The 12,125-nt window shown below is 36.9% G+C and overlaps 1 protein-coding gene across 1 annotated transcript in view; it reads right to left on the bottom strand.

The window, feature by feature from the left end:
- The window catches only part of LOC150080800 (QRFP-like peptide receptor), a 106,689-nt gene that overhangs the window by 16,197 nt on the left and 78,367 nt on the right, over positions 1 to 12,125 (bottom strand). Inside the window, exons 2-5 of the mRNA XM_090380607.1 lie at positions 9,721 to 10,041; positions 9,164 to 9,285; positions 8,064 to 8,187; positions 7,705 to 7,910 (exon numbers count right to left, since the gene is read on the bottom strand). Of these exons, the coding sequence (XP_090236733.1) occupies positions 7,705 to 7,910; positions 8,064 to 8,187; positions 9,164 to 9,285; positions 9,721 to 10,023 (755 nt within the window). The 5' untranslated portion in view covers positions 10,024 to 10,041. The remainder of the gene's footprint in view (positions 1 to 7,704; positions 7,911 to 8,063; positions 8,188 to 9,163; positions 9,286 to 9,720; positions 10,042 to 12,125) is intronic.

Below are 12,125 nucleotides of genomic sequence, written 5' to 3'. Positions count from 1 at the left end.
AATTAGCAGAACAATGTTTTTTTGTGAACAGTGCCGCCGAAGGCAAATATTTGATATAATAGGCATCCTGACATGCAAATTCCGAGAATCAAATAGAAATAGATCTGCCATCTTACAGAGCCTGACGTTATAAAATAAATAAATAAATTTTCTGTTTTCATCCCGGGACAACCACACGGTCAGAGCAAATTATTCATGCCTATAAAAACACTACTTGCGACCAATCACTTCATTCCCATTTTTGGGGTCAGCAGTGGCACAGCCACATCTTCAGTACTCAGGTTGGAAAATGATCGTCCATTAGATGATTCTTTGAGAGACGGGCCGTTGGACGACTTGAAGCCGAGCAGTCGCAGGTGGTACGTTGGCTTAATGTGCCACGCAGTGTCGTCTCGGCAATATGGAAGCAGTTTCAGCAGACATGAATCATTAAAAGAAGAGCTGGCCAAGGTCGTCCGAGGGCCACATCAACCAGAACATACCGCTATCTGGCCTAATAGCAAAACAAAACCCTACGCTATTCTGTCTTCAACTGTCTTTTGAGATTGCTGCGGTCACAAGTAAAAGCATTTTAAACCGGACTATGTTGAGAAGGCTCAATTCAAGTGGACTCTACGTAAGGAAGCGAGTTGTTTGTATCCCATTAACCGAGGAGGCTAGGTTTAAAGGTCTTCAGGAACCATTTAAGGAGCTTGAAAATATCTTGGAACAATAGTTTCCTAATCTTGTATCAGCCCAGGATAGATTAGATACTTCTGGTAATGACCAAAATGGCCTTTCCGGCTTGTTGAATGATGATGCCACTCTTGATTTTGTTTTTACTGTTAAAAATAATTTGTTTGTTGTACTCAAAAGCGAAACTAAGGTTTCCTCCTCAATGATTGCAGAGGTGGGTAAAGCTTGGAACATTATGGATAGGTTGTTTGAATTAATTATTGAGAATGGCAAACTTAAAACAGAACTCAAATGCAAATCTTTACCTGCCCCTTCTTCTGCTGCCACATATGCTTCCGTGGCAGCTTCAGGTGTACGCATACAAAGTAATTTGGACGCGATCCCCTCTGGGATCCAATCAAAACACGTGATAATTGTGCGTACAGATGAGGATAGTTTGCATAAAGCTAGTGACGAAATAAAACAGGCAGTGACAAAAGATTTTAAACAAGACTTAAAGAAAATAAAAATTAAAGCCATAAGGAAAGTACGTGACAAAGGTATTGTGATTAAAACAGCTACAAGTAGTGATTTGGAAAAATTAAAGAACATGAGCTAAAGGTTGATCTTCCTAAAAAGTTACATCCAACATTAATAGTTTATAACGTAAATAAGGATGTAATGGATAATGAATTTCTTGAAGATCTTTAGGACAAAAATTTAAGTGAACAAGGTATTTTAGAGGATCACTTTAAGAAAATCTGTAAAAGTTAGATTTAAAATTAAGTCTAGAGTTAAGAAGAATTCACACTGGGTTGTTGAGATGCCTGCAAAAATCAGAAAGATTTTGTTAAATAGTGGAGGCCGAGTATACATTGGTTGGACTTCGCATGGGGGTCAAAGACTTTATAATTGCGTCCAGATGTTTTAATAGCCTTAACTACTTGCATTCGGCCCGCAATTGTTTGCAGAGTGATTTCACTTGCGGGCATTGTGGCAAATTGGGGCATCAAATTGATGATTTCCCTGATAGGGATTCCCCTGCTGCATGTCCAAATTGCAGGCAGCGGAAAAAGAGGGCAGATCATTCTTACCGCGACAACAGTTGTTCGGAGTTCCCAAGAGCACAGGAGTTGACAAAATCCCGAACAAACTACTTTTAATTCCATAAATAGGGATATCATGTTTGTGAATGTATAAATGTGTTTCAATTAAATTGTCAGCCGTCAATTTCGATCTCAAATGATCTGACCAAATTAATAAGTGAACATAATATTGATATCTTTGCCCTTCAAGAGGTTTATTCGTATAGAGGTATATTAAAGGATTTCCCACTTGCTTCGAAAGTTGTTCAATCTGATTCTGATATTTCTGGTGCTGGTGGTAGTGTGGCGGCCTTGGTTGTGACTGAACCCCGCCTAATAGTCACTGAAAGGCCGAGTGCTTAGGACTTTGTTCTAAGCACTCGGCCTGCGCATGTATTGAGGGTGCTTTTGGAGAGTGATCACCAGAAAATAGAACCATTTCTGAGATGCCAAAGGTGAATTGTTGGCGGAGTTTATTATCACCAAAAACCTTACTTTTTGGAATACAATTGGCCATTCCCCAACCTTCAACTCAATCAATGGACAGTCTTTTATAGACTTGACTGTTACAAATTTAACGTTTGGGCAAAATATCAGGCGCTGGCAGGTCCGTCCTGAGTGGTCTGCTAGTGATCATTGTTCAATAACTTTTCAGGTTGTTACATGTTTGAATTGTTCTGCCGTGAGTATTCTTTTGATTTTCTGTGCTATAGGACCCGGAGTGCTGATTGGTCGGCGTTTGATGCCGGACTTCCGGATTGAAATAATTGGACGGTTGCCGGCCTCATTACAGGTTCACGAATTAATCAAAAATGTCTGTGATGCGTCGTTTAAGAAGAAACAGAGGAGGAAGAATCATGTACCTTGGTGGTGTGAGGAATTGACAAACTTAAGAAAAGACTTATGTGTTGCAAGGAGAAACTTCCAGTGAGCTAAAAGGAGAAATTGTTCCCAGAGATGAGGTAGAACGTCTGAATGATATCTATAGAATGGCAAGACGTTTTTACTTCAACTAGATATATAGAAATAAAAAAATCTTCATGGGAACAATTAGCTGAACAAACTCTGCAGGAGCCTTGGGCTTATAAGATTGCTGTTGATAAATTACATCCTGGTGAAATTTTCTCAATCATAATGGTTAATGACTGTAAGACTTTGTCATGGACTGAGTCCATGAATGTGATCCTGGACGAGATTATTTGTGAAGATGTTACCATTCCAGAAAATTCGGAACAGTTTAAGATGAAAATGGATCACCTTATATACGAGGGTCTTGTGGAAGAAGAGGAATTTTTTAATCAGGAAATTGGCAAGGTTGTTGCTTCTTTGAAGGACAATAAATGTCCGAGTCTGGACCTTCTTGAGGTGGTGGTAATAAAGAGAGTTTGGTCTGTCGTTCCAAAATTAAATTTTAATCTGTTAAATTACTGCTTGATTGACGGTCTGTTCCCCAACCCTTGGAAACAGGCGAATCTCAAAATTTTGTTGAAAAACCTCCGATTTTACCATCTTATCGCTCCATAGCGTTGTTGCATGTTTTGGGAAAAGTTTTGGAGAAACTAATAGTTTATAGATTCATGAATTATTATACTGACAAAAACTTACAAGCAGCTAATCAATTTGGGTTCTGCAAAGGAAGATCAACTGTTGACGCTATTGGGCCAGTCATTGATTCTTTATTGACTGAGTCATTGATGGACTTCAAAGGGGCCTTTGATATCATGTGGTGGCAAAGTGTCCTGTCGAGGTTCCGAGAGGCCGGGGTCTTTGTGCCCATTTATTGTTTAATCTCTAGTTATTTCGAGATGTGCCGCCAAATCGTCAGCATGTGCTGACGATTTAGCGGTTTTAATTTATAGAGAGTCACGGCCTCAATTAGAACAACGTGCAAACAATGTTTTACAGGATTTGGACAACGGGTGTGTGTTCATAAGTTAAAAATGTCAATTGATAAAACAAAGCTTCTTAAGGGAAATTTAAATTTAAATAGGCCTCCTACCTTAAAATTGAATAAACAAACCATTAAATTAGTCAGGAATTATAAGTATCTTGGTATTATCATGGACGATCGGTTCGGCTTCATTTCATGTCCGGTATCTTGTTCAAAAAATTTAAAGTACTGACTGGAAAGATCATGAGAATCACTAAGAATGTATGGGGTATAAAACCTGTCACTTTAAAGTTGTATTAAAAATGTCTTCTTATCCATTATTTGCTATGCTGCTGGCGCTTGGGGTTTCCGGATAAATAATAACTCAGAAAATATCTTACTCAGGCTCAGCGCTTTTTTATTCTGATCATAACTAGGAACTGCAGAACTGTGTCTAGCTCTACAGGTACTTGAATGGAAGGCGTCCTATTCAGTCTGAGGTCATTTCTCATTATTTACAGTATTTTCGTAGGAAGGCTATTCCTGCAAGGTTAGGAGAGTATGCTATAGATTTGGATATGCCTGTCAAGGAAGATAATGAAAGAATTAGGAGAAAACATATAAATAGTTGGCAGTCTTCTTTGATGGCTGCTGATTTAGGTAGAGCGACATTTAAATTTTTTCCAAATGTGTCAGAGTTTCCTAAGCAAAAAGGTGTCCTGATTTCTACTTTCAGGGCATGGCAATCTGAACTCCAAACTGTTTGCTTTGGGGTTTGCTGCCTCGCCGCTTTGTATGTGTGGTGTCCCAGAAACAATAGAACATTTAGTTTTTAATTGTAACTTGTACGTAGATCTAAGACAGGTCCTGAATTACAAGTCCTGACTGATGTTTACCTGGCCGATGAATTACCTCGTTTGGAGGAGACAAAGGAAAATTATGTGGTCTTCTCTAGTTTTGCAGATAAGGTGTTTAAAAGATGTAAAAGACCTTTGGGTAGAAATCACTAGAGTTTATTAATTTAGTGTGGTTTTCGTTTTCACCTTGTTCTGGAATGGGTAAGAGTTTGCTTTTCCTAACTGATCTTTTGAAGCTCTGTTCCTTGTTGAACAGGCTGGAATTAGGTTATTGTACTTAGGCTTAAAGATAGACATAATAAACTGACAGTTTTGTTAATGGTTTTTATTTGGTTTGAAGACAAAGTATGCGTGAACATATTTGGGTTGCCTTGATATAGGTCAACTGATTAGGACTGGGAAATATTGGAATGAATGAATTTCATCCGTACAATTTGTGGTTACTTGAAGTTCTCGAATTGACTATATTATAACACAGCTGTCTGGTTGTTCTTAGGAAGTTACCATGTAAGCGTAGAGTTAACTTTGTATGGTAATTTGCCAATGTAGTTAGTACAGTTATGATGCTGTTGTGTCGAGGAGTTTAATGGCAAGGGAACTGTGTTGGTAGTATGTGTTAAGTTGGCGGTAGAGACCAAGGTTACATGACGGTTCTACATCCAAATGCAAAAGCGTAATTTTATTGTATATAGTTATCCTTTAATTGAAGTTAAAATGTAAATGAGTGCAAATTTCAATTAATTGGTATATAGCCATACAAAAGAAGTGTTTTTTGCTAAGCTCCCTGATTGAGATGAGCTATTTAACTTTGACGTATAAGTATAATGGGTATGATGCTGTTGTGTAAATGTGTTTAATGGTAAGGGAATTGTGTTGGTAGTGTAGTGGTCTGTGTTATGTTGGATCTAGACCAAGATTACATGATGGTTCTACTTCCAAATGTAAAAGAGTAATTTCATTGTATATAATTATTCTTTAATTGAAGTTAAGATGTAAATGAGTGCAAAATTTTAATTATTTTGTATATAACCATACAAAAGATGCATTTTTTTTGGCTTACCTCTAATTCAAATGAGCTGCTTAACTCTCTATATAAGTATAATGGGTAGAAATTGCTGTTTTAGCTCCATGATAGTGTTGGCCATTCCAGTGTGGTTCGTATCTGGTTGGAAAGATGTTTATTTGAATTTGCTCTGGTCTGACCTCTGTTTTGTTGTGGCAATGATTGGTTTGCCTTTTAGTTATAAGATAACTAAAAGACAAACTTTGGGGTGATTTCCAGAGACTAAACTGGTAGACAGGAGGTTTGTCTACCAGTCACTCTTTTTTTTTTTTTTTTTCGGGGATGTCTCCTTCTTCCCCCACTGTCAGTCCTCTTTCCTTCCCCTCCCTTTCCCATACTTCTCTATTTCCCTTTCTCCACTCATTCAATCTTTGAGATTTCAAGTTATCTTGACATCTTAATAAGAGTCTCCACTTGGTTGTAGAACCTGGCTGCCTCCATGTGGCTTGGGATGGGAGTCAGGAATGCCAGGCCAAGTGCCTTCAGAAGCTACAGCGGCGTATAGGGTGAACCCTGGAGGCCGGAACAAAGTACAAAAAAAAAAAAAATAAATAAATAAAAAATAAAAAAATAAAATAAATAAAATCCCATTAACCACAAATCACCGTAGAGCTCGTCGAAACTGGTGCCATGGACATGTGATTTCGAGCCCTCACAAATGGCGTACAATTCTGTTTTCTAATGAGTCCTGGTTTAGTCTACAAACAGATCCTAAACGTTATTTCATCTGGAGAGAACGAGGAATGCGGTACCATCCCTCCAACATCAGAGAAAAGGACACGTACGGTGGAGGCGGTGTTCTCGTGTGGGGCGGAGTAATGATCAAAGGCTGCGCTCTTCTTCATATTTTTGACAAGAGTACCGTAATTGCGCAAAGGTACCGAGAACAGATCTTCGAATTCTATGTGTGACTTTTTAAGGGTGAGGTTGGCCCAGATTTTCTTTTCATGCATAGAAACGCCACTGAACGTAGAGCTCAAGTGGCGGCGGAATATATTCAGCCACTACTTGAGCCCTACGCGCTTTTCAAGATATCCAACGGTTGCCTTGGCCAGCACGATTAATAGACTTAAATCAGAACATGTGTAGGAGACGCCCTTGAACATCGCATTGCACTCCGGCAGCCATCCCCTCGGCCACTTAGTTAGCTAAGATCTGCGATGGTGAAAGAATGGGATTTGTTGCCACAGAATCTTATAGACACCATATAAGATTCTGTCATGCTTGTTTAGCCGTTGGAGGGGATCATACGCCGTTGTAATGTCATGTTATCATATTTTTGAGCATCTTGTATTGACTTCTGTAATGTGACCTTTTTGGTCATTCTTATGCAACCCCTATAAATGTCCCTTATACCTCTCCGAAGCGTCTCGCTGTCTCCTCATTCCATCGTTATTCTATAGTACACCACCATATCAAAGCTTGTTCCTCTTCATCGCAAGCTGCACGAGTTAAACCTAGTTTTCTACGCGTTCTGCTAATTTTGTCGAGCAGTGTACTAAAGGACAGTATACAGCAGAATATCTCAGATATTAGACACAGCAATCAATATATCCGATAGTAGCAAAGTTATGAGTTACTGAAAAGTGAACGTTTGGATAACTAATTTTTTTTTTCTGTATTCAAATAAGAAAACTGAAAAGCAACCCTAACTAGAGAAGAATGAGAAGTGGAAATAAACATGAGAAGAAATTAAATGAAATCAGTATTGTGGTATGTTAACTTGAGAAGAAAAAAAAACATCGTTTTTGCTACTTATGGGTTAAAATATGTTAACTATTTACATTGTTATTATTATTTGGCTAGATAAGACAGAATCTGATAATAGAGGTTCGTCAGTTCCTCTGGATAGCCATGACTCTAGATACGACATGTTTGTATTTTCGTTTATTACCACACAAAAATTGATTTGTACTTATTGGACTCCGCGAGACCATGCTCACCGTTTTTTGGAGATTTCTATTTTATTGGAAAGTTTGGATTTATCGACCTGTACATATGTAATTTGAATGGAAAGAGACACGAGTAAAACTCCGATAAAGATACACAAAAGTTAAGACAAGAAAAAGGCCGTACCTTCTGTTATTTTTCTATAATTATTAGACGACGACAGAGCAGGTGATGCTATTTTTATGATATTTGAATTAAATATTTTCCCACTGAAATCGCACTTACATTTCTCCCGATGTCATGCTGGCCCGTTCCTTGACTACAATCCATAGCTGGTGACAAATGCGAGTGTAGGTGTAAGCCATCACAATAGAGGGCGCTATCAGTACTAGCACTAGCATATAAACTTCGTAGACCTTCCACAGAACTGGTCGAAACCAGTTTCTGACGCACCAGTAACCGGTGTACTTCACCCCGACTTCTAAGTGGATCTGAAAGAGAAGTCAACGATCGTTCATTCCTTGATTATTTCTACACTCACTTATTTTTATGGTTTCTTTTGCCACACTATTGCTTTTCACGATGCTTGTCACCATTAGGTGTTACACACACATGCACATAGTACAAAAGCAGATGCTATTTACCTGGGTAAATACAATGGGTACAGAGGCTACGAGGGAAGCACTCCAGATGGTGATAATCACCCTTCGAGCTTGGCTTACGGTGCACAAATAACGGGATTTTACAGGATGAATGATGGCATAATATCTGTAAAAAAAGGAAAAAACGCATATGCAAATTATAGAAGTATTGCTAAATTCAAGAATATCTACTAAAATTTGGGTTTAGAATGAAAAGTATTCAATAGATGGTGTTAAAGATCTAACTAATACACGGTGGAAATGATTTAGGAGTTAACGCCCCCATTTTCTGCCCTGTTCACCCTTCTATTTAAACAGCTGTGAAAGCTTAAAAAATGCTATTACACGAAGCAAGTCTAGGTAGCCACTTCGGACGTTAATTACCGAAAAGAACGAAGAAAAGGAATTTCCTGTTCATTGTGCACTTTGGCTAAAGTTACCATCTCATTAGAAGCTTGAATGCTTGTCGTTGAACAGAGTACTTGTTTAGTACTTTGGCAAACACTCTCGCTTGCACTCAAGATGCTTTTCACGTTTCGGTAACGCTTTTAATATAAAAGTTAAACAGTAAATGGTCTCCCACCCCTTCCACAATAACGATTTCCAAGAGGCTTCATTTTTGTAACCAATAGCAAACTTCCCATATAATTCTACGCGGACAACTTATTTGTTAAAATTTAAATAATGATCAAATCAGGGTACACTCTCAGCTACGCATTCGATATTATTTTCAATATGGATAACATTTCCAAGAAGTGGAACTTGAAAAGTGGGGTTTAAAGGAAGCTGGTTCAAAATTTCCAAAAGGGTTTTTATGGCTTGATCATTTGGAAGAATCGTGAATTTTAATGAGGGATTTTTAAAAATTTGCCTGTCAAGGCGTTCTTCTTGAAAACCCCTGAACTTGGTTTTAAAATTCCAGACAAAAATAGATTTAAATTACTCAATATTTAGTTAAAATATTGATTTTTCTTGGTTTCTGAAGAAATCATTTAATAGATGACGTTAAAGATCTAACTAATACACGGTGGATTTGTCTGCATCGAAATTATCACTGAAAAATATTTAAAAGAATAACTTAAACATCAAATAAATAACTTCACCTTTCGACGCTCATAGAGGTCAATGTCAGAACAGAGCATATGGTCGACACATTCTGGACGTAATAAACAAACTTGCAGCAAAATTCACCCAGGGTCCACGTGAAAGAAAAGAGCTCTGCGAACTGAGATACGAAAAAAGCAAAACTATTATGACAGAAGATACACATTTTAATTTGAAACTTAAATATAAGAATACTCAATAAGAAATAAAGTATATAGATATATATATATATTATAATATAAATATTAATATACATGTATTAATATTTAATACTTCTCGTTCGATATACCATTATATGGATCCATTTTAATATGTTAAGATATGATCCACGTGGTTCAAAGTTCACTGCAATACAATAGCAAAGAAAAAAAAAAGGCTCAGGGTCATTCAACTCTAACTCCACAATGGAGTATATGGGACTAGCGAATAACCTTGAGCAGCCATTTATTTTTCTCTTTATTATAGAACCCTTGTGAAGCATTTAGTCGATGTAATGCGTGGGTATTAAGAAGGTATAGAGAAATAAGTAAACATTATTGAAAAGCCCAACACTTACCTTCACTGGTACACATATCAAAATAACCAGGAGATCCGCAGAAGCCAGACTGGCGAGGAAAATGTTACTTATCGTGTGCATGTGTCGATAACTGATAACTGTATAGATTATGAGTGTGTTCCCTAGCAATCCAATGATCAGGGTGACGCCATAGATGACTGTGGTTGGAATCAAATCTTCCAAGAAGAAAGTATTAATGGCTTCATCTAAATCGTACTCGTATATGGGAGTCGAATTATTACTGTTCAAGTCTGCGCTAGTGGAGTTATCCACGGAAGACTCGTTGAAAATGGCGTTCTTCATCTTAGAGATTTGGAACAGCTGGAACAGGAAAAAAAAAAACATGGTATGGTTCGAACAAGATATTGCTTTTGATTAGCAAACTATGGTTTCATAATTTCTATGATAGGTAATTTGCTAGCAGAAACTGTCCACCGAATAGAAAAGTGAAAATTCAAAATAGTCCTGAAACCTTTTAAAATTTCAAATGGTGAACAATTTTCTGTTTGATTTTTCCATTAATATTCGGCAAAGAAGCAATTTTTGAAGACTTTAAATAAGTACACATTACAATTACTGAATACAATAAATAATGCCGAAAAAAAAAGTGTTTTTAAGCACATAACTTAATTTTTCAATTTTGGTTTCATCGGCTATTTGATTTTGAAATTTCCATGTCGCTTGTCCCAATTCAAATTATTTGAAATATTGAAGCTTTGTGCAGTATAATTTATAATTTATTTAATTGTCAGTTAAAGTGCTTTGCTTTGCACGTGTTTCAATAATCAGAATTATGTGCAGGTTTATAGTTATTACTTTCATAGCTCTGAATTACACAGGTAAATACTGATCAAGCCTGAAAAATAAATGTATTAAAAAAAGTAAACTGGAAGCGAAGTATTTAGTACATCACATTTTATTATGGTGTTTGACAATATGTATGTTGATCTTCTTTGGGGGACAACGCTGCATGTTTTGCCATTTGAAGGCAAGATCCGAAAAGGTTTTTATATTACCAATTCTACAGTAGCTAGCGTAAACTTGGTCATGAAAAATTCACGGGCTTTGCAGGCTAAGGACAACAACTTTGAAAGTCTTGTCCTCTGCGTGGTTGATGCCCGTGGTGAAACAGAGAACTGGACTCTTAAATTCAAATAGAAAACCACAGAGAATGATTGTAATGAGTGGAATGAATTCATTCTGACCTGCAGCATGGCCACTCACGAATGGAACTGTGAGTGGCCATTCAATGGTCTAGCGTAGTTCTCATTTTAACTTGAATCGAATTCGTTTTCCAGATGCAAGAGAATAGAAGCATCCTCTTGGGTTCTGTTGCAGACACTGAATTACCACCCTGATTTTTAAGATGTTTGCAGTGTAGATTTACCTTCGCACCCTAATAATATTAACAGCAAGATCTACCGAAATAATTATTCCCTGTGCATTTTGGCAGGAAATCAAGTAAAGCATCCTCTATCCTTGGTGTCTAAAGCCAGACATTATGGCCAATTTGTAATGAGGTTTCTTTTTCTAGGATTGAGTTAGGGCTGCGGAAGATTGCTCGGTCTACCCAACGAATTCATTGCTTACACCAGATCGGTGCATGCAAACGAACTGGTATTGAAAAATATTCAGAATTATGTGCATAATGTAATTATTCAGTTTCTAACTGTAAATCTGGTTAAAATTCTCGTGTTTTACTAATAAAGGCCACCGTACAGGGTGGTTATTTTACTTACCGACTGGTGTCGCCCAATAGAGCGCTCACATTATGACGTTGTGCATCGATTTTATGTCACAGAATGATGTATTCCCAGGAGGCATCGAAATGTTATAAATATTCGTGTATTTTTCTTTTTTTCATTTTGCCCCAGATTCGAAATTGAAGGCTGTCTTTATACATGTTTAACTTACATTAAATTGAGGCTGAAAATGCCTAACTAATAATTTAATGGATAACCTAATTAATATATCGTTCACGATTTAATTTTTGCATTACATTTTGGGAAAGTTTATCGTGATAAGATGTATTGAAGATAACATTGTTCTCGAAGTCAAAATTTATAAGGTATTAAAATTTCGAAAGTTAAAGCAACTCGAAAAAGAATTCGTAGGAGACTTTTTTTCAAATTATAAAATAAGTAGAATCATCACTTTTTATTCCCAAAAAGGTTGTTGTTCATAAGAAAAACTTGCATAACCAGAACTAGCAACATTTCTCAACGAACTTAATAGATAATAATTATGAATAGTACTTGATATGTACGTATTAAATTCACTGTTCTCTAAGAAACTGAAAATGCTTCGGAAAATAATTATTTTTTTCTTTGATTTGTGATAGAACTATTGGACATTTGTGCAATTATTTGGAGATTGAATCGATTCAGAAAGCTGTAATTTTGTTT

The sequence above is a fragment of the Mastigoproctus giganteus genome, chromosome 9, assembly GCF_048544385.1.
Source record: "Mastigoproctus giganteus isolate SK-2022 chromosome 9, ASM4854438v1, whole genome shotgun sequence".
NCBI classification, from domain to species: domain Eukaryota; kingdom Metazoa; phylum Arthropoda; class Arachnida; order Uropygi; family Thelyphonidae; genus Mastigoproctus; species Mastigoproctus giganteus.
Note: the sequence above shows the minus strand (reverse complement) of the source record. Positions and strands in the feature narration are given on the sequence as shown.